Source organism: Pseudocercospora fijiensis (genome assembly GCF_000340215.1).
Source record: "Pseudocercospora fijiensis CIRAD86 unplaced genomic scaffold MYCFIscaffold_1, whole genome shotgun sequence".
NCBI lineage: Eukaryota > Fungi > Ascomycota > Dothideomycetes > Mycosphaerellales > Mycosphaerellaceae > Pseudocercospora > Pseudocercospora fijiensis.
In genome coordinates, this window is record NW_006921532.1 from 3106767 (window position 1) to 3132142 (window position 25376).

A 25376-nucleotide genomic window follows, 5' to 3' on the forward strand; every position below is an offset into this window, starting at 1 on the left:
CTACTTTGCTTGGTAAATGTCATCTATCGACATGGAATCAATTTAACCGCCGAGACCAGCATCAGGCAGCACGCGTGACACTTCAGGTCTCACCATTACCCGAAGCAGGCACTTCCTCCTCGCTGCCGCTGTCATCATCTGCGCCATCGGTGGATGGTCTCTTCTTGCGTTTCCTCATCGAGCCATTGACGGCGCGCTCCACAACTCTGTTCCCATGCTCCTGTGCCATGGCTTCTGACTTCTCCACAATTCCTTTCTTGGGTGGCGATGGTGGGAGAAGTTGATTGCCATTCACGATCTGCCATTTAGTGATCCGTAGCTCCTTCCATTTCTGCGCGACTTTCACTCGAACCAGATCTCCCGTGGCAATGGCATCTTCGAGAGAATCATGCCCACGCTCACCACCATTCTGAATGCTCCGATGCAGATATCTCTCGCTGAGATTCTTCAGCCCAAAGCGCATAGGCAGACCGCGTGGATGCGGGAATAGGAGAACTGTATCGACGATCGTCGGGTGGCACAGTCTGACAGTGTTCAGATCGTTATCAATTGCGTGGCCCATCAATGGCGTTTTGGGAGTGAGGTAGTTGCAGAGGAGTTCGCGAGCTTTTGCTGGACCTTCCACCAGCGGTAGACGTGCTCGTTCGTTCTCCGTTGGTGCTGGAGGAGTATAATCTGCCCACTTATCGTAGGGTATGGATCGAGTGTAGTCATCGGGAAAGATGCCAGAGAAGCGACTATTGAGGTCAATGATCGCACCCACAGGTCGGACGAGGACATCAACGAGCTGCTCGTTGTACGGCCAGGACACGGCAGTCAGCCGGATCAACTCCAACCCTTTCGTCGTATAGCCCATCTCACAATCAAACGTCACTGCCTGGACCGCTCGTCCGCGTGAATCCTTTCGAGGCGATTCATTTTCTGGAGTGTTTTCGAACGGAAGAACGGCCGCAAGTCGCGCCGGGCTACTGGTCTTGAAGACATGATGTTCATGTCTGGTGCATCCGGGTGCGCCAACCAGGTTGCTGCAACATGGAAAGTAAGGCTCCCTTGGGCCAGTCTCTCTATCGGTCTTCAGTCGTTGCCGGAAGACTTTTCGATTTGGATGGAAATAACACGGCCCGTTGGCAGTAAGTTGACCATCTTCGTTGCGATCAGGGAAGACTTGAAAGCGCGAGGAGCAGCGATCGCACACTTCCCAATTTTCACTTGCTACAACAGCCGCAGCGGCTTCAGCGGCTTGCTCTGCTGTTGGAGGTACAGGGATATATCCGTGTGCCGCAAGCGGCTTCTGGTCGGCTACCAGGTGCGGCAGGATCAAATGTTCCTGACTGAGTAACAATCCGGTCTCGATGGGCCTCTCGGTCTTCTTGACAGGCTCCGGCTGTCCTTTGCCAAAGGTGATCTTCACTTCCTTGACCCATTCCTCAAGAGGCATCTTCCTCAAAGCGGCGATTCGTTGCTTGATGACATTTGAATAGACCTGTGGATTGTCGCGCGCCACTTTCTCCTCCCCATCGAGTGCGAACTTGATGAGCTCTTGCTCATCCAACCGAAGGAGGTGTTTCTGCTCCAGACCTGGGGCTTCACATAGCATTGTGTTGAGGCGCACCATCTCCATATGCAAGTGCTTGAGAAAGTTTTGTCTCTTAGGGTGTCCGACTGGATCATTTGTGATCAGTCGAGGGTTGAGGGTTTCGATCTTGCCATTGCCCAGCGTTCCTGGTTGTTTGGGGGGTGGTACGGCCTTGTTTGCTAATGCTCCTGAGACACTCGGGCCGCCGATTGTCGTGGCTTTGTCGTTTGTGGGCGGAGGAGTTGTGGGCTTGCTGAGGCTGACTGGAGGCTGTGACTTCAAATTTGGCGATGAACTCTGACTTGGTGCAGCATACGATTGGGAAAGTGGCGATTTCTTGACAGCGGCCAGTTGCTTGCGAATGATGTCGGCTCTGCTCGGCGGCTTGTCCGCGAGAGTGTCGTAGGTGACTTTGCGACGCTTGCTCGCTGGCTCGGGGAAATCATCTTCTGGAGATGGTTGTTGAGGCGTGGTTGCTGTCTTCGAGACATTTGGTATTGATGTGGTTTGCGCGCCGGGTGTCTCGGCCGACGGCTTCTTTTCATGAGAATAGATGCAGCTGGTCAAGTTGCACTTTTCTCCCGCCGGACAGGCTATGTTCTTGAATAGCGTTGTCGTTGAGAACACCATCTTTGACTGCTGTCTGCAAGCATCTCACGAGGCGAGTGGTGTGATGAAGGGCGTTCTTAATGTGAGTTGAGAGTCGCGCGCATGTGAAGCTAGCTACGCGATGTGAGCAGTCTGGCGAGCGAAGTTCCACCAGGAGTGAATGGGATCGGCGTCTCACTTTGGATGTGAGTACTGACATTGGTTCTGTGACAGGGAAAGGCGAAGCCGGGAGAAGGCGTGAAAGCAATTCATGGCGCTCGCGTTTCGAATGGACCGGACAAACGTGTGCTTGGCTTACCTACCATTTGCGCCGTGGGCCACAGTTGAGTGCGCCCTGTCGACAATCGGGACTGGGCAAAGACACTGCTTGTGTATGGAGCGCAATGTTCGGCCGAAGCTGTTCTGCACATGTCAAAGAAGTTGAAAGAACCAGCAGCAGAAAGGGCTGCTGTGAACGGAATGTAGCCGGATCGGGATCGGGATTTGCGCTGACATTTTGTCCGATTTGACGACATCATCATGAACAGCGAATCGAGGCGAAGGCGTAATGATGGCTGCAGCGTGATTCCTGATCCATGGGCTATACAATAGAAGCCTATGAAGGCGTCGTAGGTCCAGCTGTCATTCGTTCTTGATCCCACAACTGTTTCCGCGCAATGTCTTCACCAGCAAAGAAAGCTGATCACTTGGCAGTGCTTGTGCATGGTACGAAAGCAGCCATTGTAAGGAGCCCAGGCAGCTACTGACATTCACTCCCTAGGTCTTTGGGGTCACCCCAAACACCTGGACTACCTGCGAGACACACTACAGAAACAATACCCTACCGATCGTCTACACGTGCTTGTTGCGACAACGCTCAGTGACAACAAAACATACGATGGAGCCGACGTGGGAGGCGAGCGAGTCGCAAACGAGATTGAAGAGGAGATTGCCAAGTTGAAGGAGGATGGCTACGACATTATGAAGATCAGCATGGTGGGCTACTCGTTCGGAGGATTGATTTCGAGATATGCGATCGGTTTGCTGTATAGCTCAGGCCTCTTCGAGCGAGTGAAGCCCATCAACTTCACAACATTCGCGACACCCCATCTAGGAGTGCGCACACCAAAGCGAGGATGGCGGTCGACCTTATTCAACTCGATGGGACCTCGTACCTTAAGCACGTCTGGACAGCAGATGTTTCTGGTCGATTCCTTCAGAGAAACCGGTCGCCCCCTACTCTCCGTCCTCTCCGACCCCAACAGCATATTCATGAAAGGCCTTGACACGTTCAAGAATAAATGGCTCTACGCCAACACAATCAACGACAGGAGTGTGCCCTGGTACACAGCAGCATGGTCAAGGACGGATCCTTTCGTCGAACTCGACAAAATCGAGCTTCACTACCTAGACCCACAACCACCTCCAGGAGAAGTCATCCTCAAACCAAATTCAGGCTTCGTAACACCGAAGAGGTCCCCTTACGAAAACATGACCTTTTTCGAACGCCTCAAAACCATCCCACACCGAGCCCTGAGCAACCTACCCTTCTACATCCTCCTCGCAACCCTCATGCCAATTTTCCTCCCAGCTTTCCTCCTGAACAGCGGCTACCAGACCTACCAATCCGCCCAGCGCATCGCAGCCCACAATTCCGGAAAAGTCTTCAAACCCGAGAAATACCGGGTAAAGTTCCTCGAAGACGCAGAAGCCGTGCAAGATAGGTTATACGAAAGATTCACAAATCGGCAACGAGAAGAATATCTACCCACACCACCACCAGAACGTGCAGAAGAGGACAAATCCAGTGCTGAGCAGTCGCCCGAAAGACCAGATCTGAGATTGAGCAGAAGAGAAAGTGCCAGGGAACGAGCTCACGATTTCAAGATTTTGGCTTTGACGGAAGAACAGTTTGATATGATTGAGAATTTGGATAAACTTGGCTTTGAGAAGTATCCTGTGCATATACAAAAGGTGCGTCGAACGAACCCAGAAAGTCCTAGATATGACGGAAGGATTCTACTGACGCAGACCAGGTACGGCACACGCATGCAGCAATTGTGGTTAGAATGCAGAAGGACAGTTTTGTTGAAGGCAAGGCTGTGGTTCAGCACTGGGCTGAGAAATTTGAACTTTAGCGGGCATAGAATAGATGTTCAATTGCATTATCGTGCTTTCTGTCGCGGTCCTGCACATGTTGGTTCCATTTCATCGGCCCAGGTTTCCTGCGCGCCTTGCTGTCCACTGCCCGCGGTGGTGATCATTTCGTAGACGCCTTGTTATTCACGCCCATCGAGAGAAAATGCGATGGACTTGGAGGAGCTAAGAGACGTATCACTGACAAAGGAAACAGTTACTTCGCGTATCTACAATGCTGCTCTAACTTCACCTCATTGCTCTCTCTCTCGTCTGATGTGGTACTTGAGCTGACAAGATCCTCTTGTCTTGCTAATTCGAACTCAAAGCTTGCCTTTTGTACTATACACGACCCGGCTCCGGGACAAGTCTAGAAATTCTACGAGAAGCTCTTGGTGAAGTTAACGACAACATCCTTCAGCTTGCCTTCAAGATCCTTGCTCAATGATCCCTCCTTGTCGATCTGCTCGAGAAGAGCGCTCTCGTTGCTCTTCAGGTGGTTGAGGAAGTCTGCTTCCCACTGGAGGATCTTGTTGACTGGAACGCTGTCAAGATGACCGTTGACACCGGCGAAGATAAGTGGGACCATCTCGTTGACAGCCATTGGCGAGTATTGCTTCTGCTTGAGGAGCTCGGTGAGACGTTCACCACGGCTGAGGGTCTGCTTGGTGGCGGCATCAAGATCGGAACCGAACTGGGCGAAGGCAGCGACCTCGCGGTATTGGGCCAAGAAAAGCTTGAGCGAACCAGCGACTTGCTTCATGGACTTGAGCTGAGCGGCGGAACCGACACGGGACACGGAAAGACCGACGTTGATGGCTGGACGGATACCCTTGTAGAAAAGTTCGGACTCCAAGAAGATCTGGCCGTCGGTGATGGAAATGACGTTGGTTGGAATGTAGGCAGACACGTCACCACCCTGGGTCTCAATGACTGGGAGAGCAGTGAGGGATCCCTCGCCAAAGTTCTTGTTCATCTTGGCGGCACGCTCGAGCAGACGGGAGTGGAGGTAGAAGACGCTGAAAAACATTAGACGTGGTAAAATGCTCAGGCGCGTGGGAAGACTCACTCTCCTGGGTAGGCCTCACGACCTGGTGGGCGACGGAGCAACAGGGACATTTGACGGTAGGCGACGGCTTGCTTGCTGGAAGGGTAAGGTCAGTGGATGCTGCAGATATGAAAGGAAGAAGTCGTGTACCTCAGGTCATCGTAGACTGGAACATGGTTAGCAATTGAACATCTCAACTTCGAGACGACACTAGAACTTACTGATGACGGCGTGGCGGCCTGTTCCAGTGAAGAATCTAAAGTCAGCAAATGTCCCCAAAGCATTAGCATGGATGGTATGCAATTACCGTTATCTAAAATACAGTCAGTAAGAACTCAATTAATTGAATGGACTTGTTAGTTCCGTACCTCTGAACCATTCTCCCATGGAGCAAGCAGAGAAAGGAGCCTGGTGGGTTATTAGTACAATGGTCTCCTCGCCAAGAGCTTGATCGGGTCCAACTCACCAAGAACTGAAGGGGTGCGGCCTCAGAAGCAGTGGCGGCAACAACACAGCAGTACTTCATTGCGTCGTTCTCCTCAAGGGTCTGGACGAGCTGAGCGACGGTAGAACGCTTCTGACCGACGGCAACGTAGATACAGTAGAGCTTCTTCGTCTCGTCGTTGGAGTTGTTCCATCGCTTCTGGTTCAACATGGTGTCGAGAGCGACGGCAGTCTTTCCGGTTTGACGGTCACCAATGATCAGCTCACGCTGTCCACGTCCAATTGGCACCATGGCGTCGATGGACTTGAGACCGGTCTGCACTGGCTGGTTGACAGACTTGCGAGGAAGGATACCTGGGGCCTTCATCTGGGCACGACGACGTTCCTTGGTCTTGATTGGGCCCTTGCCGTCAATTGGGTTACCAAGAGCGTCGACGACACGTCCAAGAAGCTCTGGGCCAACTGGGACGTCGACCTGTGAGTGACGGCATTAGCGCCAATGGTATAGCTTGGCACGTGGTTGCTGCAGATACTCACAATCTGTCCAGTACGCTTGACAGTCTCGCCTTCCTTGACCAATCTGTCGGAACCGAAGAGCACAACACCGACCTGGCCGGCCTCGAGGTTCATGCACATGCCGGTGACACCGGAGGCGAACCTTTGATGCTTGTTAGCCGATCTGTCCGCCCGGTGCGGAAGCAATTCTCAACGTACTCGACCAGCTCCTCAGCCTGGACATTGTTCATGCCGTAGACACGAGCAATACCGTCACTTGTAGTTCGTCAGCCTCTGTCCGTTTTTTGATCTTCTGCCCTTCTCTGCCATACCCGACAGTCAGAACACGGCCAGTCTCGGCGAGACCTGCCTCCTCCTGCACGCCACGGATTCTCTGCTCGAGGATGGACGACACCTCAGTGGGTGCGGCCTTGGTGTCGGCGGCATAGCCACGGGTGATGTTGACGGCGGCTGGGGCGGATCGCTGCTGTAGATGAGAAGTGATGTTAGCGCGCTGCTCTGTGTGTAGCATCGGACATGCCAGGCAGGTCTCCGATCATCCAACGGAGCTCTCAATGCGCCTCAAAATGCCACCCGGTGTATTTCTCGAGCCCATTGAGCTCATCGATGGTGATTTCGCGAGGCATTGGAGCTTCGTTGTCGGCGCGGGAGGGTGGACCTACGACTGCAAATCTGCTGCTAGCGGAGAGCGCACCGGCCGCGCGGGCGCTCGTCCTGAGCGCGGTTCTGAACATTGTGACGTTGCCTTGGAAGCTGTTCAGTTATAGTACCGCTCCCACAGCGGTTGAAGTGATGTCTTTGGAGAGGGGAGAGGTGTGGTGTTGATGGTGAAGTGGTGCTCCCTGCTGGAGCAAAAGGTCTGCGGGAGCCGCTTCAAATCCCACAGGTTTCGAACGCGGTACGTTCCGGAAAGCAGCTCGACCTGGTCTCACACTGCGGCTTACTTTCGATCTCCTATATTTCTATCTCACTCCTTCGGATTACTTCCTTTTAATCGACTTGACGAAAGCGCTGCAGCGTCACAGGCCTCGCTGAATCACTATCAACCCTCAGACACGACATCCGCACTCCCGATCGGGATCCTCGGCTAGAATGGCTCTCAACTTGGAGAAGCAGTTACTCTTCGTATGGCAGCCGCGAAGCACAAACATGACATGAATGCTGATTTCACTTTCAGTATGGCTCATACCATCACGATCCTGTACGAATACCAACTTTCTTCACTCATTAGGACATCAAACTAACAGTGCCAAGGTCAACGTCGGCATCCATATCATATTTGTGCCCATGCTGCTCTTGACGGGATTTCTCTTCGTATGTCATGGTGAACGCATATACTCTCTGACTCTGGTCTGATCAATATACAGGGCACCAATACGCCAGCTTTGCCAGTGCCAGAATGGCTCGAGGTCCCCTACTTGCCACCTAATCTTGGCACGATAGCTTGCTGTCTCTATTCGTCCTTATACATCTTGATGGAGCCAGTAGCTGGAGCGATGCTGGCACCACTCCTCCTCGCTGGAACAGCATATTCCAACCACCTCACTTCGACTTACGGTATGCAGGCAAACTACATTGCGATCGGAGTACACATCTTCTCTTGGCTGGTGCAGTTCTTTGGTCACGGGGTCTTTGAAGGTCGAGCTCCAGCACTCCTCGACAACCTGGTACAAGCGATCTTCTTGGCACCATTCTTCGTCTGGCTTGAGATCCTGTTCGCATTTGGCTACAGACCAGAACTCAAGTCGAGACTTGACGTTGCCATTGAGCAGGAGATTTCGAAATTCAAAGCCAAGAAGGCCGCGAAGAAAGCCAACGGGCAGGTGAAAGCTAACGGAGGTGCAAACGGGCATGCGAAATGATCGATAGTCCGTACGACTCTATTGTGCATGTTTAATGTGTGATGTGTGACGGCTGTAGCCAGCGAGCAGAGCAGAGTAAATACGCTCTGAAGTCTGACGAGCATTAATCCGTCCTCATGCACTCAAAGGTAGATTGGAGAATGGAGCAGCGTACTTCAGCAGCAGTCTTTTAACCAATGGAAAGGATGTAAATTCTATCTGCAGGCACCCCTTTGAAGCAAGATCTGGCGTTTGTGCCAAGGGGGGACTTGTTTTGCTTCATCTTGTCAACATATCCACTACGATATTGAGTGCTGGAGCGAAGTGCTTCGGTAATGTCTTTCATGATCTGCATATCTTACCTGCCTTTTCCATGTCGTCAACCTCGAACTATGGCGATGACAAGTCCCGTTGGCCTGACCTTGATTTCCCCTGATTCCATGGTGTTCGCGGTGCGTTTTGATTGGTGAACGCTGCTCGCTGACATGAGACCAGACCATCCATTCACCACGGTATATATCGTGCGCCTCAGCAAGGACATGAATCTCTCTACGGACCCTCTCATGAGCTCTTCAAAAGATGCCTGCATGCCCTGGCATTAGAAATCGTGAGTCGGAAATTCCCTTGTCCTCTGCCCACCACTAGTCAAGTTCTCCGCCCGTGTCATCCAGTATCTCCTTCAACCCCCCAACCCACTGCTGTCCCTTAACTTTTTTATCCTCTTCTTCAAATCCCCCTCACTCCTCTGCATATAATTAATCTTCGTATCCCTCGCCATCTTCCCATAATCTTCCCCATACTTCTCCACCAACTCCCGAAGAAACCTGACCTCGCCCTCAGGCTGTCGTCTCTTATGCTTCGCCGCAGGCCTCCTCGCCGCAGCTTCCAAAGCTTTGACAGTCTCGGTCTGAGCACCAACCTCGCCAATTTGCGATTCGAGATGTTGTGAATTTGGAATACCGTTCCATTCCTCTTCCTCGTCGTCAGATTCTAGATCGTTCAGAGGATCGTTCAGAGGATTCGGTTTCGCCAGCTTCTCGTCGACAACTCGTATGATCTTTCCCGTTTCCGGATCGCGCTCGATTTTCGCTTCGCTGACATCTATCTGCTCTTTCTTGCGTTTCGAAGCGGTGGTGATATTTAGTGGATCGACGTCCTCTTCCACATCATTCAAGATATCTGAGACCTTCTTTTCTGTGCCTCCAGTAGACTTGTTGAGTTTCACAGTAAGCCCGAGCCTCTTGTAATTCTGAGCCAGCGTCTCATTCTTATTCCAACTTTGTGCGATGATGGGATTTGTTTGGATGCGCTTTTTGGATTTCGGTTTCTGTCGGACTTTCGATATGCTCGAGCGATTTTTGCGTTTTTGAATTTCGCGGCCCATGTTTGCAAGTCGCGCTCTGTTGTCGCAGTGTCGTGTCGATTATCACATGCAACAACAAATTTCTGGAGTCGAGATCAGAGAGGTCGGCATCGGCACTCGGCGACTGCTCTCGCTTGCCCCTGTCGAAGCTTATATGTATCTAATCAGATCGAGCCAGATTGTACCGCAACGAAAGAGCCTCCTCGATTTCCTGATAGCTGGCAGAGACACACATAGTAATGATGATGCCGTCGAGAGGTTATCGAAACGCTGCCCTCGTGGTATTGGCGCTCATCGTATACACGGCGTTCGCACAAGAAAGCAAGTCCAAATTCACAGGAGTCGATGTAGCCACAGATGTCGGATCCCTGAGCACACAGGAGATTGAGGAGCAACTCCAGGTCAGCATTGTCCATGTTCCCAGCAAACCATAAAGCTACGACACCTAGATGGGTTCACTACTATATTTCTAGACTCGATGAAGCTAACCAAGATCTCGTAAACAGCAATGTCCCATAATCGAAGCACTCGCCGCACACAAGACACTCCACGAACCAGTTACCTCATCATGGCTTCAACAATCCTTCAAAGTGCTCTTCCCATTCGCCTCGCCCGCTCTCAATGCCTTGATGGGTACATTGTACATCTCTGGCCCTCCGAATTTCCTGCTTGCGCTATGCCCTCCAAATATTGATCCAGCGAGTCTGAACATCATGGTCGCGTTCGCGGTAGGAGGATTGCTCGGAGACACACTCTTCCACTTACTGCCTGAGATCTTCTTAGGAGAAGTGCCCGAAGGCGAAGTCAGAGCTGTTCTCGTCGAGCCGAATAAGAACCTGCTGCTGGGAGTTGCGATCATGGTCGGCTTCGTGACATTCGTGGCCATGGATAAAGGCTTGCGGATTGCGACTGGTGGCGAAGGACATACGCATGATCATGGCAGTAGCCAGTCAAATGGACATGCGATTGGCGAGAGTACTGCTGTCTCAGGGAAGGAGAGTGGTCCGCTTAAGCAGAGGAAGAAGGAGATCAAGGATGTGGTAAAAGTTGCTGAGCAGGAACAGCCGAAGAAGGAGGTCAAGCTTTCAGCGTACTTGAACATCATTGCTGACTTCACGCACAACATCACAGATGGTTTGGCGATGTCTTCGTCGTTCTACGCCAGTCCGACGATCGGTGCGACGACAACTTTGGCTGTATTCTGTCATGAGATTCCTCATGAGGTTGGCGATTTCGCCCTACTGATCCAGGGAGGTATGAGCAAGAAGATGGCAATGGGTCTTCAATTCGTCACGGCGCTGGGTGCTGTGCTGGGGACGATCATTGGTATTGCTGTACAGGAGCTTGGCGGAAACAGTGCTTCCGTGGTGTCTGAGGCTGCCATTGGCAACACTGGCATTTTTGGTACTAGTCTACAGGGGGGAGATATGCTCTTGCCATTCACAGCAGGCACGTTCCTCTATGTAGGTACCGTTGGTGTCATTCCTGAGATTCTGGAGACAGGTCCGAATAGGATGAAGGAGCTGAAGAGTACGGCGTTGCAATTCCTCGCCATGGCGGCGGGTGCTGGTATTATGCTTGGGTATGTTTGATCGCCTTCGATGAAGTATCCGTGGTTTGGGCGTAAAGCTGACGGTGCGATTGCAGTATTTCCTGGTCATGATTGTTGCATCCAAAATGGTGCAAAGTCTTCGATGTGCGGATGCTGATGCCTCAATCTTGCTGCTGATGTGCTTGGCGGCGCGGTGGAATGTCAACGAGTCTGACTGTGCCTGCTGGTATTACCACGGCCAACTGCGCTTCCTAGAGACACCTTGTCAGCAAGCCAGCCTTCATGATCTTGGCATTTTCGCTCTCACCTCAATCACTGCAGATTCCCAGTCGTAGTTGCTCGAATTGATCGAGCCTCGGCTGTCTGCGCTGTGCTCGCTTCCCGCATCTGAGCAACGTCGGCAGTGTCGTGGTGAGACAAAGGTGCTGGGTTCCTCGAAGTTTGGCGCGCTCGGCTCTCGTGTGAAGGCGCTGACGGCATCGGCAGCCTGTTCTTGGTGTGGCGCGCTCTGTACTGGTCCATCTTCTGGCCGCTCTGTAGCCTCAATAGCAAGATCATCCAACTGCTCAGCGACGGCGTGTTCGTCTTCTTGCTGTCGTTGACGTCCGCTTCCGACGCGCTTCTTGATCCGCGCAATCAGATCGCCAGCCTTCATCTTGATAGTGCTATCCTTTCTAGAGCGACGCACATCCGTACCAACATCAGGCGCCTTCGCGCGTCTCTTCGGGGGTACAGGAGGTCGATGACTGGCAGCCTTGTTCTTCTCCCATGGCGACACGTTAATGAATCCGCCGCGCTCAGTCGGCTCATTGTCGTCCAGAGGGTTCTTGTTGCGGTGATGCTGCATGTCGTACCTGAAAAGAAGTAAGTACCACAGCAGCAGCAAAAGGGGCGAAGCAACTCACACGAAGCCTCCCTGGTACTCCTGAATGACACGGCCCCCGGCTTCAGCCACGAGTTGCTCGCATTCTTCTATGGCGTTGATGAAGTCGCTGCCGTCGGTGCCGTAGACGTCGCAGCGGAAAGTGGTGCGTGGTGGTGGTGGTGGTGTCGCGGCGATGGCCCCTCCGACCACTGAAGAGCATTAGCAAGTGTCGTAAAGATCAAGAGGCACTCTACCAGCACATGCTGGGATCAGACCACTGTTTCTGATGTCGAGGCCGTCGCAAGTCTCGCTTGGCTGAGTTGTGCCTTGCAAAGAAGTGAGGATGTACTTACTCATGGCGCCGAGATTGGCGGACGAGCCTGTTGATGGCTCGAAAAAACGAGATGTCCGAAGACGCTGCAGAAGGGAGCGTGGTTGCGGTGCTGTTGTTAGAGGCGAGAGTGAGTCGAACGAAACTTGCTCACTTTGGATGCTGCCACGTGAAATCTGGCACGATACGATAACATCACGGTCACAGGACTATCGCTGCCGCTGCCGTTGCCGCAAGTGCATAGATGGGTGATGGGGTGTGTGCTTACCTCGCTTTCTCTCGCCCAGGAGGCTCATTGCCGTGCCTGGCCTGGCCGCCATCCTGGTTGCTTGGTCGGTGTGGTGTTGACGAGCAACGTGAAAAGAGTAGGGGAGGGCAAGTGTGCGGTGAGTTTGGGCGATTGCATGGTTGCCTAGGTGAATTTGCGTACTTTTAACGGTTTTACAGAAAACGGCAAGTTGCTGCTGCTGTCGAGACGTTAGAGATGCCGACACTGATGAATGGAGACTGGATGATAGGACACTAATTCAAGAACTCGACGCACGTCGTCGTAGATTGGCATCTGGTGCATTTTTGGAATCTGTTGTGTTGGTAGATGGACGTGCATTTACGGTGATGATCTTTTCATGTGCTTGCCAAGCCTTCATATTCGGGAAGGTACAGAGATGCGACCTTTTCCACTAGGTAATTCCGACTGCTTGGCTCGATCATAGTCATTGCAGCTCGAAGACGTGTCCTAATGTTCTTTTTTCACTCCGTTTCCCGCCAGAACCGACAGCTGAAACTGGCCAACGTGTGCAAAAGGGTTGTGAATCATTCGTAAGGTTTGATCATGGCATCTATTCAATGACTGGATTTTGGGAAACAAAATAGGCAAAAACAATCGCCCATGGCGAGATGTGTGCAATCACTCAGTGGGGGCCAGGCCACATCTTTCGATGTACGCTCATCGGCCCAAGACGTGACAGATCGATGACCATGCGCTTCCAGGAGAAGCGGCTTTCCGGTTAAGCCCCCACGCCGTGAATGATTGTTGGCGTGCGTATTCGAAATTTCCTTTCTCCTGCAAGAATGATCGAGTGGTGAGTACTTTCTGTCCAGTGAATATGACCTGAATCGCTCTCTTGCTCAGCTAGAGAAGCATTGATACCTCAGGGCCAAGATGATGCACTTTAAGAGAGACTCAGGAATGCATGTAATTCGAACTCATAAGCTGATCTTCGTGTCGTCTTGCCCCGATTGCTGGAAGAAACTATTGTATTTGCTGTCCCAGAGCAGCTTTCCATCAGGCTGTGACAAGTGTGTGGTTGCCAGGTCGACATGTAAAACTTGATTCGAGCCATGATATTGCATTTGCTTCGTTAAATGTCGGTGCTAGTCCACAATGCGTCTCCACTTGTATCCATCAACATCCCGACGTGACTGACGCATCAGGATACGCTGGACAGAAATTCTGTCGAGCAAAGGAGAAAATTCATCGTCGATGCCCAAGCATTTGGCAATCGCGCAGAGCTTAGTGAGTGCATTGCGGCCGATCAGCGCCGCCCTGATTGAAGCTCGAGGTCGCATGGTCTGTCGTTTGAAGTGGCGTTCGAGGATGTTCTGTTTCCCCGGCGTCACCTTCACCATTCGAGAATTGGAGCCTTTTCGTCTCGGATTTTCCAACTCCTACAATGTTATTCGTCGGCCATGCTGCTCTCGAGCATGGCTCGTGTCCAGCTACATCCATCGAGCTTCTTGTGCAGACTGCTGCAAGCATTACATTTTGATATTAAGTGCTCACGTCGATGAGAACATATGCTTGAACTTCTCAATTTTCGTCGAAATGTATTTTTCAACTTCCGGACTCGTGAATCCCTTCTCTCCTTTCGTTTGCCAAGCCAAAGGAATCATGGGCACGCGCTCGACGACGCGGACTTCTCGGTGTGGCCCTTCCACAGCCCTGACCTTTTCAGGATTGTTTGTAAGCAGCTTGATTCCGCGCTCGCCGTCAAGGCCTAAATCGATCAAAATCGCAGTCGCGAGGCCGTAAGATCTAGCGTCTCCTGGATGTCGGAGAAGAATGTTGGCTTCCATTGTATCATGACCCAGATCCTGTAAATTATACGCCTTTAATTTGCTTAGAAGTCCAATGCCTCGCCCTTCTTGTCGCAAGTACACAATCACACCCCCAGAAGATTGCAATCGTGATTGCGGGTGCTCAGAATCTGGCGTTCCTGCAGGCGTAGCCACAGGCAAAGACATCAGTCGCGCAGCTTCGTCCAACTGCTCACCACAATCACAACGCGCAGACCACACTGTCTCGCCCGTATAGCATTCCGAATGTATCCGCACCAGGGGTGGTCCGAGCTCGGGTGGATATGAGGAGTGCGTGGAGCTTATTGACTCCGCATCTGAAGAAGTCCGTTCTGGCGATTCACTGTGCGAAGGAGCGCCATTGGTATGTGGTGACTGAGGCCGCGCAGAGACACCAGCGTCTGAACGTATTTGCTCGAGTCTGCTGTGCATCCGACCAGGATATAGTGTACCAGTGTAAGCACCTCGAATCATGCGGTCTCGCTCCGTTTCGCCGGGCCTCGGGGCATCTAAACTCTTGCTGCGAATATGTGGTCCAAATACGATCGCCATATGTTCCTTGTTGTCTACATTATTATGGTAGAGGTGTAACCACATTTCTTGTCCAGTAGTCGTGGGTATTCTCGCCCGTACCTCACAGGTTACGTGAGGCAGTTCCTCCAGCAGCTTCGGCTGCGAATCTTCCGTAGATGCATCGTGTGCCTCGGTTGGTATGCTTTTGGCCAATCTATCAGGTCGCTGTCCGTCCACAAGGGGAGATCGCGGCGGTGTGAAGGCAGGACTAATCAGCGGCGGAGCTGTGTTCGTGGAGAAGTCGTTGTCGAGTTGCAGTTCCGAGACATTATTTTGTTCGTGTCGCTCGGCTTTTGGCGATGCTATAGGCGAGAATGCCGGCGACGCCAGCGACGGAAAATCAGGCATATCTGTACAGTCTATCGTAAGGAAGGCGGCATCGGTACAGGATCGAAGCGCACTCAAGAAGACAACAACAATAATGGCTGCAGAGTGAGATCACGGACAAATGATTTACAAGCCTCGGGCCGGAACCGCAAGAAGCACGACATGGCGTCAAGGGTATCTGTGGGTACGAACTTAAGCGGTCCTTTGAGGCTTTGCCGACACCGACGATACATCGTTACCAAGGAACAGCGTCATGGCATCGGGAGCACGAGTCAGCAAAAGATTCCGTGCTGTGCAACAGTCCAGAACGTAACACAACACAACATCTGAAGACGTACAACGACATGTTGCGTTTCTCTTTGTTGGACATTTCAATATCTCTGTTTCTCCGCTTAAACTATGCAGTACTGGCCTAGCAACAGGCCTTTTCAAATCTCCAAAGTGCAAAGACCCAGCCGTGTGGCCAGCCAGGTACCACGTGCAGGTCTTGGAACATCTGGACGCCATTGGTACCATGACCAGGACTCGAGAGCCTAGCCTCGATCACAACATGAAGCGTGCCATTACTATGCACGCTCATGTCTCGATGCCGAAGACTCGCTGCAACAGAAACTCTCCAAATGGCTGCTGCCCGCTCGTCTGAGGGCTTCCGATGCATCGGTCAAGACGATTCCCACTTTTCACGCTCAACCACTTGCCATGGTCACTACCAGCCTCTGGATCCCCTTCTTCGAGCTTCTTACGTGTCCGGCGATCAATAACGTACATCCCGCGAGTCCATTGACCAGAAGTCTCGACTCGCAAGTCTTCATCCTTACTAATCTGCCAGCCTATGTTTTCAGAAATTGTTAGTTGGGATCCGAGGTATGAGCTTTGAAACAAGATTGATGTGGACTTACCTGTAAGAGTGGTCGCCATGCAGTACCAAATAGTCAGTGGATCATGCAATTGCAATCCAACCGCATCTCCAGAGAGGTTCTGCTGTAGCGACTCAACCTTGTGGAATGTGGCAGTCAAGAATGCAGCAGCCCAGTCAGCAAGAGGACTTCCAGCGGCAACCTGAGGTTCAAGGAACTTCCTGAAAGTTCCTCTTGAGAGGATGTGTTGCTCGGTTATGTCGAGCGGAAAGAGAGTTACTTTCAACCGCCGCGAAAGGTTCTCTGGGTATGGCGCCAAATAAGGTGGAGGATGTTGTCCTTCTGGCTGACCTGCAGGCGCTGGAGGGGCAGGCGGCATGGTAGAGCTCGGGTTTGGGGAGGTGAGTGCATACAAGCGAGCCGCAGCGTACGAATCCGCAAATGTGTTGAACTCGGCGCAAGGAGTAATCTGGTTTCGAAGATTTAGCATGTCTCGTATTGGCCCGGGTGCTTGCTTTAGCAGACGGAAGGGAGGCTCTGAGACGAGGCGTGCCTGCTGATCGGAAAGAACAGGTACAGAACCTACATTGCCGTGCTCGAATATCGTTCCACCCATGACAACTATCTCTTTCGCTCTGAGAAAGGTTTCCGTATCCTTTGCAGCCGCAAGCGCGAGGTTCGTCAATGGTCCAATAGCGACAATCGTTATCGTGTCTGGCTCATTATCGCGGAGAAGCCGAAGAATCTCTTCGTCTGCTGGTGCTTGAGATGGAGTGAACATTGCGTTTGCATTTTGCAATTCGGTCGAAATGATACGGTCAGCAGGGCTTTGGCTGCTCCCGGCTTGCGTGAACAATTGCTTCCAAGTCTCTGCAGGTGTAAAGCGTGGGTGCTGTACTAGTCAGTCTTGAACTTTCGAGAACGATCCCTGCAGGTGAAATACAGACCGTTTCGTGGATTCCCCCAAGCCCATCGGTGCCATGGAAGAAGTCAGCCATCAATAGCTGATCAGCAAGAGGATGTTCTGGTCCAATGGCAACAAGAGGCTTCTGCTTTCGAAGTCCATCGAAGCCTAATGTCTTTCCTTGTGACTTGCGCCATTCGATTTCTTTCTCAATGTGGAAGAATAGGGACCTGTCAGCATGGACTGTCAGCAATATGTCCAGCTTCCGAGCAGTGGTCTCTTGATCGAACAGCTGAAAATCAAGACGACTCTTTTTTTCGACGCCTGATTTTCAACATAGCCCCCATCTGATATCGAGTTCACTTACACCACATTCCGAAGACAATTTTGCACATCAATGTTGCCGTATGTCACAGACAGCAACAAGACCTCAAGCTCTTCTGGCAAAGCGGAAAACGCCAGGAGCATAGCAACAACATCGTCGACACCCTATGTCGAGCGTCAGCTCCGATGTCACAGATATAGGGACACATTCACTTACAGGGTCCGTATCTATAATAACCCTCCTGGGGGCCATGGTGCTATCGAGAATTGCCTCTTCCGGCTTCGTCGCGTGGAAAGATGGGGTGAGCGAAGATATTATGTATGTGCTCGTGTCTGAATACAACAATGGCTTTCCAAGACAGATCCAAGCCAGAAGCAGTCACCGAATAGTATTCCGTATCGACTGAAAGAATATCGGATGTCGCCTGTTCCTTCCACGCAATCGCAACGAGCAATTTTGACACACGGCCCCGCACACATTTGTCCTCCGTGACAAAACGATTAGCCGAGCAGTATTCTATCAATTTCTTTTGACGCCGCAGCTTCGCGGCTCTTCTTTTCTTCTTTTCAACAATGTCTTTACAGGCCACCATTAGAGTCTCGGTACGAACGTTCAGTGTTAGTACAGGTCCATGAGGCCTCCTTGCGTGCTCCGGTGACCTAAGATCGAGCGCATCTGCTGGAAACTTGCCAGATTCCGAGTTGAGGGGATTTTGGTATCTACTGGGTGTGACATTCATCTCAACAAGCTACATATATCCAGGCCGGTGTCCCGTCTGTCAACAGGCGACTATGGTCTATTTGACGCCCTCCGATCGCTGCTTCATCTTCAGCCTGCGATACACGTCAGCTTCTGCGAGCGACGTTACCCAGGAACCGAACTTGCGCACCGCAAGAGATTGGCCTTTGGACAGCTCACTGTGCTGGCTTCGTCGCCTTCCTTTTTGTAGAATAAGTTACAGCACTCGTACAGAGCATCGATCTGGAAGGAGCGTGAGCACTGGCTCGCGTACGCCGGCGTGTTACTGATACCTGTCTCTGGCACTTGTCCTCCTTGTAGTTGTTCTTCTGTATGCAGTCTAGCATTCATTAGCGCCTCGAATCATGACAGTAATACATATATGGACTCACCTTGTATCGCGCACGCTTGGGGATGGCATGGAGGCTCGCTCTTCAGGCCATCCTCAGGACTCGTCTTCTGCCCATGTCAGAGATGCAGGGTGGCAGAACCGCATGGCATCATGCAAGCTCACCATTATTTGCACTTCACTTCGACCCAACTGTGTGTCACAAGATGCGCCGAAATACAATCAAAGCCGCGCTGCAGTGAGTTCTGTCGTGATCTGTGGCATTATTCGAGTTCACGTCGTCGTTGGCGCTCGTGACCTCAGCGCATGTGTCTTGGCAAGAGAACCGACCCCACCGTTCGCGTCACTTCTCTCATACAACAGCCTTTTGCCGCAGACAAGACGGTGACTTTGCTGTAGCAATCGCATACTTTAACTGACCGTAGTCAAAAGGTAAGCACCAGCTCGACCTCACCGAGCCGAGTCGTGCCTTCTGCTTCGACACCGCACCTTCCGCAACCGCTCACTTCTAACCCTTCACAGCGCGCTTCTGTTACAGGCATCATCGTCCATACCAGAAGTTCACCTTGTCCGTTCACACGCGTCTTAGTCATCTAAGACGAGAGTATAAAAGCTCGATCGCCTTCGAATTTGCACCTCACCCTTTTGCTCCACATTCAAAGCAACCCACATCGCCAAAAAGACCACCTCGATCCACCTGCCCAACTCTACAATAGCCTTAAGCCATGGCTGAGAACAACGGCACACCACCTGCTGATCAGCAGGAGCAGCCACAACAGAGCGAGCATCTCAACATCAAGGTCACCGATGGCAACAACGAGGTCTTCTTCAAGATCAAGCGCACCACGCAACTCAAGAAGCTCATGGATGCTTTCTGCGAACGCCAAGGCAAGAGCCCGCAAAGCGTACGGTTCCTGTTTGACGGACAGCGCGTAAATCCCACCGACTCGCCAGACATTGTACGTGCATGAGTGTTGGGCAGAGGGATGAAAGCGATGACTGACCTGGATACAGCTTGACATGGTTGACGGCGACTCGCTCGAAGTCCATCAGGAACAGATTGGTGGCTGGTGATGGATGGAACGAGAAGAAGCATACACGAACTCAGGCAGGCGGCTTCTTTCCCCATCTCTCGAAGAGCGCCTGTCTCTGCTTGCGACACCAAATTCCGACACGAGAGCAATTTGACAGGGACACAAGGGCAAGCGAGGGGTGGTTTGCAGCATTTGAGCGAGGCTATAAGACTCGTGACACGATATCTACGGGAGACGAATGGTTTCGTTTCTGGTGTTACATGGAGTGAGCGAGCGAGGAGCATGATCTATACGGGTGGTGATTATGCTTGCAGAGAGGACTGGTCTAAATCAAATTGTCTTCCTTGAATTCGATTGACATGCCCAATACTGCTTTCTGTGTTCTCGATCTCGATGCTTCGGATCCTCGATGCAGTCAAAAGCTCCTTCCGATGTCTTTCCTCCGGTCTTGATGAGCACCTTCCTTGCCCGGAAGAAAACTATATCGTTATCGTCGCAAGAAGAGGAGGTCGCCGCCATCTCAAAACGTCGTTCTCATTACTCTTGATGTCATGAAATCTACGTGTATCACCACCTTACATTACACAATCATACTCATACTCATACAAAGCTCCCCCGACTCCCACTTCTCCCATCAGAACTGGTTTCCGACTCTGAGCTCGGCCTTCTCTTCGTCTTCTTCTTCTGAAGCCTCCGTCCACTCCCGGCACTACTCGATCTGGGCCGAGACGTATTCGCCGTGCGCACACTATTATGAAGACTGATCGGTGGCGCTTGAGGCTGTGATTTATGCAGCTTCTCTGGTATGTATTCTGCAGGACCTGTCGGCGTGCCGAACGTTCCTGGTTTCAGGATTTCGAAGCCAGTTCCGTGCCCACGAACGACGGATGAGGCTTTCTTTTCAAATGACGGTCGCCTTGGTTGGGTTGGCTCCGGTGCTGGCGTCTCTTTAGGCTGCGTGCTAGGCTCTGGAGGCGCTGTGCTTTCGACTGCGCTTGACGATGCTGACATGTATACTGACAGCGAATCGCCCACGATTTGCATTGCTGATTTGCTGGACGCGACACTTCCGGCACTTGCGGGTCTGTAGTTGTCTCGCATTGGTGATGATGGCGCTGTCTGGCAGAACTCGGTAAAGGAGGCTACATTTGGCCCTGGTGAACTTGCGCGGCGGACTGCTGGCGGCAGGGTGTCAATCTTCGGCGGCACGAAAGTTCTGGCGGAGGAAGCCCAAGTGCCCGCCAAATAGCTCTTGTCGGGAGACTGAGATCTCGATCTTGCCCTGGCGAAGTAATCGCTGGGCTCAGCTGTGATTGTCATTGGCGTGTTTGCAAAGCTTGCCCATTCGCCACTAAGACCCGGCCTGCGAATGCGTGGTGTCAACTGCCCCGTCTCAGCCGCTTGGGACATGCGATGGCTGTGCATGAGATCGAGATCGGTCGAGTGCTGTCTCTGCTTGGTCTGATGGTTGAGAAGGCCCGGTGCTGCGGCAGCGATAGGCTCGCTATCTGTGCTATCATCGGTGGACTGCGCTGACGCGCCGCTCTCAAAGCTCTCTCCTGCTGCGTCGTGGTTCGGATGAAAGTGGCCTGAAGCCTTGTGAATTGCATCGAGGCCCTCCATTGTGCTTACGCCAGAGACCTGTCGTAACGCGGGGTTTCCAGTGTATTTAGAAAAAGAGGCTGGTGGGGGTTCCTGGGGCCTTGCGGTCGGTGGTCTCGCGATGATGGCCATATCAGAACTGTGACGACTGGCGTAAGACCCAGAGCCCGAAACTTGAGACGTTTTACGATCATGCGAGCCGGGGTGCTGCGCATTTCCTGTCGTAGGAATGGATGCAGACCTGTCGTGGCTGATCGTTGTCAGCCCCTTTTCGAGGTCGACGCTGTAATGCGTGGTGGGCACATGATCCCGAAGTGACGATTTGTTAGTATCGCGAGTAGTTGGCGGCTCTGGTGTGTTACTTCTCGAGATCCACACGCCTTCAACCTCAATCCCGCTTTCGATAGCTCTGATGCCGAACGGCACATCTACGTCGTGGCTGGCCTCTGGCTTCCGCCGTTGGCTCATTTGACGCGCCACGGCTTGCTCCTTCTTCTCCTGCTCGGCGACTGCACTGTATCTTCGAAGTTTGCGATGGGCATAGGCAAGCTTCCCACAGCCTAGAAGGACGGTGACAACAATAGCACACTGCATTCCTGTCAGCATGCCGGTTTCCTCATTTGTCGGCCATATTACCACTTTGGGCGATGCTATACTTACTCCCAGTAAAAACACCAGCTTTTCCCATGTCGCCCATGCCGAAAAGAACTTGCCCATTGTGGCTCAGTATTCGATGTGAAATGCCAACCAGGGCAAGTATCAGCTGCGGAATGCGGATGATGCGTAAGGATCCGGCGGGCGACTTGTGCATTGGGGTTCATGAGGGCGGCATTGGAAAATTGGCGTGTGTGTCTGTCGAGGTGGTGCTTCTGAAAAGGGTCTGTGGTCCAGGAATTGCGGTCGATGCGCTGGAGCTGGAGATGTCACCACACCAAAATCCAAGTTAAACGAATGTGCGCCACCGATGGCGTAGCGGTGAAAGACGTCCCGATGGCAAGAATGAAGAACAACGAGCGAAAGGGTGGTAAGTCGGCGGGCGGAGCAGCGAATGGCTAGGAAGAATGTAGCAATGTCAGTGCAGTCGGAGAATGGAGATGGCGACAGGAGAGCGTCGCGGAAGCGCATCATGGCGAACGAGGACGAGGAGGTAGAGGTGGAGGTGGAGCCAGCACTGTGGTTGCAACAGCTGCATGGGCAGACCCGGAAGTGTTTGTGACACACTGCTCAAGCGTCTTCTGTGGTATTTTTCGCACTCCATGCAAGCGAGCACTCGCACATATGCTTTGGTGAAACGATCGGCCCTACTCGGCGTTTCGAAGATTCAAGATGCACCATCCGTAGGCCCTGGCACTCGCGACGATTTTCGTACGGCAAGCAATAATAAATCTGATTAAAAGTGTGCTCCATGTTGTGCCACGCCGCGCCATGCAGTGTCTTGCTTGCGGATGCCATGTGCGCGACCGCAAATTCCGATGCCGATGCCGATGCCGATGCCGATGCCGATGCCTTTGCCTTGGAACGTGACGTCGTGAGCGGCTCTCTTCCGACCAAACAACCAACCAAGAAGGCGCAATGACCAATTTGGGACGGGTATACGCAAACTCAATGTCCCTTGCGGGCAGCGCGTCTCAATGCGTCCTCTACACTACTTCGGACTGCCTCCATCGAACCCTGACGCGTCCCTCGGTCATTGCGGGCCTCGCGATCCGGATCGGCGAATCCGATAATCCGGTGATGCGACGTAGCAGCCAGCTCTTACGATTTTGTTACTCAGACCAGCCGCCGGCCCACGATAAGCCTCTCCGCCAAACCTACACCTACACCTCGACGACAGCTCTCACGACATTGCTTGCTTGCTTTTCCACCGCTCCGCTCCGCTCCGCTCCGAGGCTGCACGGCTGATGTCAAGCTTTGGAAATGCACGTCTCGGTGACTAAACCATCGCATTCTTGGGCGCCGTGAAGTGGCGAATGGCTGCCCGTGACCTGCACCCTCGGCCATGTTACGTCTTCCCTGCTGCTCTCAAGCGATGCAGTCCACAGCCATGTGGGCACGGCACAGCACACATCCTTCACAGTGGATATGGGAACACAGTGGAGATGGGACTCCGTTCGCTGGCATCGTATGTTCTGTGAACTTTTCTTTACTGCTCCGTGGCCTGCTTTCCGCTTCTTGGATTTCACATTTCCTAGCATTCCTATCTTGGATCTTTGCCCCCTAGCATCATTGACATGATGGAGAGTCAAGACACGGTCAAGAGTGCTGTGTCATGCTTGCCGAACATTCTCAGGACCTCCAAACAGGATCCACGCTGCGCAAGCTCGAGCACTCCGGACGAAACGACTTCACTGTTATCAAAACCGGACGGTGAACATGACCCCTCATTATTTGATGCTGATGGGCAAACGAAAGTCGAGAGGATAGCTTCGGAGTTTTGGATATTGTTGAAAGGATCGATACCCGTCATTCTGGCCTACACCCTTCAAAATTCATTGCAGACCATATCAGTCTTGATCGTTGGCCGGCTCACTCCCGAATCGCTCGCTGTAGCAGCTTTCAGCTACATGTTTGCCATGGCCTCCGCCTGGCTCATTGGCATGGGAGGAACGACTGCCATTGATACCCTGGCCTCCGCATCCTTCACTGGAAGCAAGAACAAGCACGATCTGGGCATTATTCTTCAGCGCGCTCTATTCGTCCTCACACTTTTCTACATTCCCGTTGCGATCCTATGGCTCTGCTCCGAGCCCGTATTCAAACTTCTGGCACAAGAAGACTACATTGCGCGAGACTCGTCCAAATTTCTCGGCATTCTTATCCCAGGTGGTCTGGGCTACATCTATTTCGAATGTATGAAGAAGTACCTGCAAGCGCAGGAAATCATGAGGCCAGGAACATATGTTTTGTTGATCACATCTCCCATCAACGCCGCTCTCAACTACCTCTTGATCCACACCTTCGGACTTGGATTATTCGGAGCGCCCATTGCAACTGGCATCTCCTACTGGCTGTCATTTATCCTCCTGCTGCTCTACACACGATTTGTGGCGGGCTACGAGTGCTGGGGCGGCTTCGATCGCAAATGTCTTAAGAACATCGGCAGTTTCGCGAGCATCGCAGCACTCGGCGTGGTGCATGTGGGAACCGAGTGGTGGGCATTTGAGATCGTTGCTATCGTTGCCGGGCAACTTGGCACCATTCCTCTTGCGGCGCAGTCAGTCATCAGTATGTGATGGAAAGCCCCTGCCCCATCTTTGCCGCGGTATTGCACATTAGCTTACCACTTCGCGCCTTCTTTAGTGACGGCTGATCAGGTCATGAACACGATACCTTGTAAGCCCACCGGCCAAAACGTATCTATAGACCCTGCTGATAATGCGTTCTAGTCGGAGTCGGCGTGGCAACATCATCACGAATCGGCAATCTACTCGGGGCGCGCAATGCAAGAGGAGCTGCCTTATCAGCGAATACTGCAGCATGGTTATCAATGTTGCTAGGCGCTCTTGTGCTTGCGATTTTGATGGCCACAAAGGACAACTTCGCGCGGTTATTCAACGACGACGATGAAGTTGTGAAGCTCACAGCCAAAGTACTGCCGTATGTCGCGCTGTTCCAGATCGCCGATGGTCTCAATGGATCATGCGGCGGAGCCTTGAGAGGTATGGGGAGACAGCATGTAGGTGCTGCGGTCAACATCGCCTCTTACTACTGCGGCGCTCTGCCGTTGGGCATCTATCTCGCCTTCCATGGCTGGGGTCTTTCAGGCCTGTGGGTGGGTCAGTGCATTGCGCTATACCTTGTCGGCATTCTGGAGTGGGCTATCGTTGCTTTCAGCAACTGGAACCAGCAGGTCGAGAATGCCTTGAAACGATTAGATCCCGAGGATGTGGCTGAACAAGGCCACGGCAGCGTCGTATGACGATAGCCACGATGGTTACGACATGACTCTTGAGGTAGATCGTATCAGAGCAGACGAAAATTGGCCAGGCTATCGGTTCAGTCATGGTCTTCTTCCGCCCAGATAAATCGTACGGCCCTTCCAAATCCGTCAAGTGGATCCCGGCACTAAAATCGCATCTCGGGGACAAAGATTCACTCAACGTCACGGACGCCTCACTGGAAGCTCGAGCTCCCCACTTCTTATCTTTTTACACAGCTTCACAAACAGGCTTTGACTGCGTCTCATCTTGACAGAGGCCATTGACTAAGACGATACCGCCTCGCATGTCAACGCCCGCCGGTCATGCAGCTGCAAGCATGCGAGATGCTTGCCGAGCGTACACCGCATGCATCTACACGTAAGAGCAACGCCCCTCCAGCTCGCCGACGCT

The 25376-nt window shown here is 52.4% G+C and overlaps 15 protein-coding genes across 15 annotated transcripts; 6 read left to right on the forward strand and 9 right to left on the reverse strand.

Annotated features, from left to right (window-relative positions):
* Positions 1-82: 82 nt before the first annotated feature.
* Positions 83-2206, reverse strand: MYCFIDRAFT_184716 (uncharacterized protein; the record flags this gene model as incomplete). The annotated part of the gene is made up of 1 exon (XM_007922943.1): positions 83-2206. The coding sequence occupies one exon, from the start codon at positions 2204-2206 to the stop codon at positions 83-85; it is 2124 nt and encodes a 707-aa protein (XP_007921134.1).
* Positions 2207-2838: 632 nt separating this feature from the next.
* MYCFIDRAFT_48112 (uncharacterized protein) lies at positions 2839-4347 on the forward strand (the record flags this gene model as incomplete). Its single annotated transcript, XM_007921821.1, has 3 exons — positions 2839-2890; positions 2946-4138; positions 4201-4347. 3 exons carry the CDS (start codon positions 2842-2844, stop codon positions 4300-4302), a joined length of 1344 nt encoding a protein of 447 aa, XP_007920012.1. The 3' UTR covers positions 4303-4347.
* A 152-nt stretch (positions 4348-4499) lies between these two features.
* MYCFIDRAFT_213038 (uncharacterized protein) lies at positions 4500-7114 on the reverse strand. The gene is made up of 11 exons (XM_007922944.1): positions 6971-7114; positions 6620-6774; positions 6507-6563; positions 6330-6450; positions 5815-6267; positions 5717-5756; positions 5656-5661; positions 5570-5587; positions 5499-5514; positions 5370-5444; positions 4500-5319 (listed from the first exon to the last, which is right to left on the reverse strand). Exons 1-11 carry the CDS (start codon positions 7040-7042, stop codon positions 4680-4682), a joined length of 1653 nt encoding a protein of 550 aa, XP_007921135.1. The 5' UTR covers positions 7043-7114; the 3' UTR covers positions 4500-4679.
* Positions 7115-7400: 286 nt separating this feature from the next.
* On the forward strand, positions 7401-8170 carry MYCFIDRAFT_125332 (uncharacterized protein; the record flags this gene model as incomplete). The annotated part of the gene is made up of 4 exons (XM_007922945.1): positions 7401-7433; positions 7486-7509; positions 7563-7622; positions 7676-8170. The coding sequence occupies 4 exons, from the start codon at positions 7401-7403 to the stop codon at positions 8168-8170; spliced, it is 612 nt and encodes a 203-aa protein (XP_007921136.1).
* A 658-nt stretch (positions 8171-8828) lies between these two features.
* On the reverse strand, positions 8829-9533 carry MYCFIDRAFT_75674 (uncharacterized protein; the record flags this gene model as incomplete). The annotated part of the gene is made up of 1 exon (XM_007922210.1): positions 8829-9533. One exon carries the CDS (start codon positions 9531-9533, stop codon positions 8829-8831), a length of 705 nt encoding a protein of 234 aa, XP_007920401.1.
* A 224-nt stretch (positions 9534-9757) lies between these two features.
* MYCFIDRAFT_25688 (uncharacterized protein) lies at positions 9758-11104 on the forward strand (the record flags this gene model as incomplete). The annotated part of the gene is made up of 2 exons (XM_007921521.1): positions 9758-9913; positions 10019-11104. The coding sequence occupies 2 exons, from the start codon at positions 9758-9760 to the stop codon at positions 11102-11104; spliced, it is 1242 nt and encodes a 413-aa protein (XP_007919712.1).
* A 161-nt stretch (positions 11105-11265) lies between these two features.
* MYCFIDRAFT_169585 (uncharacterized protein) lies at positions 11266-13077 on the reverse strand (the record flags this gene model as incomplete). The annotated part of the gene is made up of 12 exons (XM_007922946.1): positions 11266-11287; positions 11326-11342; positions 11372-11918; positions 11970-12138; positions 12190-12436; positions 12460-12481; positions 12529-12581; positions 12610-12672; positions 12713-12767; positions 12801-12932; positions 12956-12996; positions 13033-13077. 12 exons carry the CDS (start codon positions 13075-13077, stop codon positions 11266-11268), a joined length of 1413 nt encoding a protein of 470 aa, XP_007921137.1.
* On the reverse strand, positions 13071-14166 carry MYCFIDRAFT_209626 (uncharacterized protein). The gene has a single exon (XM_007922947.1). The coding sequence runs from the start codon at positions 13887-13889 to the stop codon at positions 13635-13637; it is 255 nt and encodes an 84-aa protein (XP_007921138.1). The 5' UTR covers positions 13890-14166; the 3' UTR covers positions 13071-13634.
* Positions 13071-15294, reverse strand: MYCFIDRAFT_48119 (uncharacterized protein). The gene has a single exon (XM_007921822.1). It carries the CDS (start codon positions 15255-15257, stop codon positions 14040-14042), a length of 1218 nt encoding a protein of 405 aa, XP_007920013.1. The 5' UTR covers positions 15258-15294; the 3' UTR covers positions 13071-14039.
* Positions 15295-15812: 518 nt separating this feature from the next.
* On the reverse strand, positions 15813-17574 carry MYCFIDRAFT_127947 (uncharacterized protein; the record flags this gene model as incomplete). Its single annotated transcript, XM_007922948.1, has 6 exons — positions 15813-16053; positions 16117-16562; positions 16680-16985; positions 17041-17227; positions 17365-17486; positions 17539-17574. 6 exons carry the CDS (start codon positions 17572-17574, stop codon positions 15813-15815), a joined length of 1338 nt encoding a protein of 445 aa, XP_007921139.1.
* Positions 17575-18118: 544 nt separating this feature from the next.
* On the reverse strand, positions 18119-18507 carry MYCFIDRAFT_127023 (uncharacterized protein; the record flags this gene model as incomplete). The annotated part of the gene is made up of 4 exons (XM_007922949.1): positions 18119-18155; positions 18212-18303; positions 18354-18400; positions 18453-18507. Coding segments are annotated over 4 exons (231 nt in total), but the record flags the coding sequence as incomplete, so codon positions are not given.
* A 274-nt stretch (positions 18508-18781) lies between these two features.
* Positions 18782-19808, forward strand: MYCFIDRAFT_159038 (uncharacterized protein). Its single transcript, XM_007922950.1, has 3 exons — positions 18782-18841; positions 18932-19368; positions 19424-19808. The coding sequence occupies exon 3, from the start codon at positions 19483-19485 to the stop codon at positions 19789-19791; it is 309 nt and encodes a 102-aa protein (XP_007921141.1). The 5' UTR covers positions 18782-18841; positions 18932-19368; positions 19424-19482; the 3' UTR covers positions 19792-19808.
* On the forward strand, positions 19135-19483 carry MYCFIDRAFT_127663 (uncharacterized protein; the record flags this gene model as incomplete). Its single annotated transcript, XM_007922951.1, has 2 exons — positions 19135-19368; positions 19424-19483. The coding sequence occupies 2 exons, from the start codon at positions 19135-19137 to the stop codon at positions 19481-19483; spliced, it is 294 nt and encodes a 97-aa protein (XP_007921142.1).
* On the reverse strand, positions 19771-20690 carry MYCFIDRAFT_209628 (uncharacterized protein). The gene has a single exon (XM_007922952.1). It carries the CDS (start codon positions 20542-20544, stop codon positions 20044-20046), a length of 501 nt encoding a protein of 166 aa, XP_007921143.1. The 5' UTR covers positions 20545-20690; the 3' UTR covers positions 19771-20043.
* A 2559-nt stretch (positions 20691-23249) lies between these two features.
* On the forward strand, positions 23250-25064 carry MYCFIDRAFT_54929 (uncharacterized protein). Its single transcript, XM_007921923.1, has 3 exons — positions 23250-24270; positions 24346-24378; positions 24432-25064. The coding sequence occupies exons 1-3, from the start codon at positions 23277-23279 to the stop codon at positions 24962-24964; spliced, it is 1560 nt and encodes a 519-aa protein (XP_007920114.1). The 5' UTR covers positions 23250-23276; the 3' UTR covers positions 24965-25064.
* The last annotated feature ends 312 nt before the right edge of the window (positions 25065-25376 follow it).

Coding starts and splice junctions, on each gene's coding strand:
- MYCFIDRAFT_213038 (XM_007922944.1), bottom strand. CDS start 7,042: ATGTTCAGAACCGCGCTCAGGACGAGCGCCCGCGCGGCCGGTGCGCTC. Junction 6,775..6,970: donor CTAGCAGCAGATTTGCAGTC/GTAGGTCCACCC, acceptor TCTCATCTACAG/CAGCGATCCGCCCCAGCCGC. Junction 6,564..6,619: donor GGCCGTGTTCTGACTGTCGG/GTATGGCAGAGA, acceptor ACGAACTACAAG/TGACGGTATTGCTCGTGTCT.
- MYCFIDRAFT_209626 (XM_007922947.1), bottom strand. CDS start 13,889: ATGGTGAAGGTGACGCCGGGGAAACAGAACATCCTCGAACGCCACTTC.
- MYCFIDRAFT_48119 (XM_007921822.1), bottom strand. CDS start 15,257: ATGCCTGATTTTCCGTCGCTGGCGTCGCCGGCATTCTCGCCTATAGCA.
- MYCFIDRAFT_159038 (XM_007922950.1), top strand. CDS start 19,483: ATGGATGGAACGAGAAGAAGCATACACGAACTCAGGCAGGCGGCTTCT.
- MYCFIDRAFT_209628 (XM_007922952.1), bottom strand. CDS start 20,544: ATGCGAGACAACTACAGACCCGCAAGTGCCGGAAGTGTCGCGTCCAGC.
- MYCFIDRAFT_54929 (XM_007921923.1), top strand. CDS start 23,277: ATGATGGAGAGTCAAGACACGGTCAAGAGTGCTGTGTCATGCTTGCCG. Junction 24,271..24,345: donor TGCGGCGCAGTCAGTCATCA/GTATGTGATGGA, acceptor CGCCTTCTTTAG/TGACGGCTGATCAGGTCATG. Junction 24,379..24,431: donor GGTCATGAACACGATACCTT/GTAAGCCCACCG, acceptor AATGCGTTCTAG/TCGGAGTCGGCGTGGCAACA.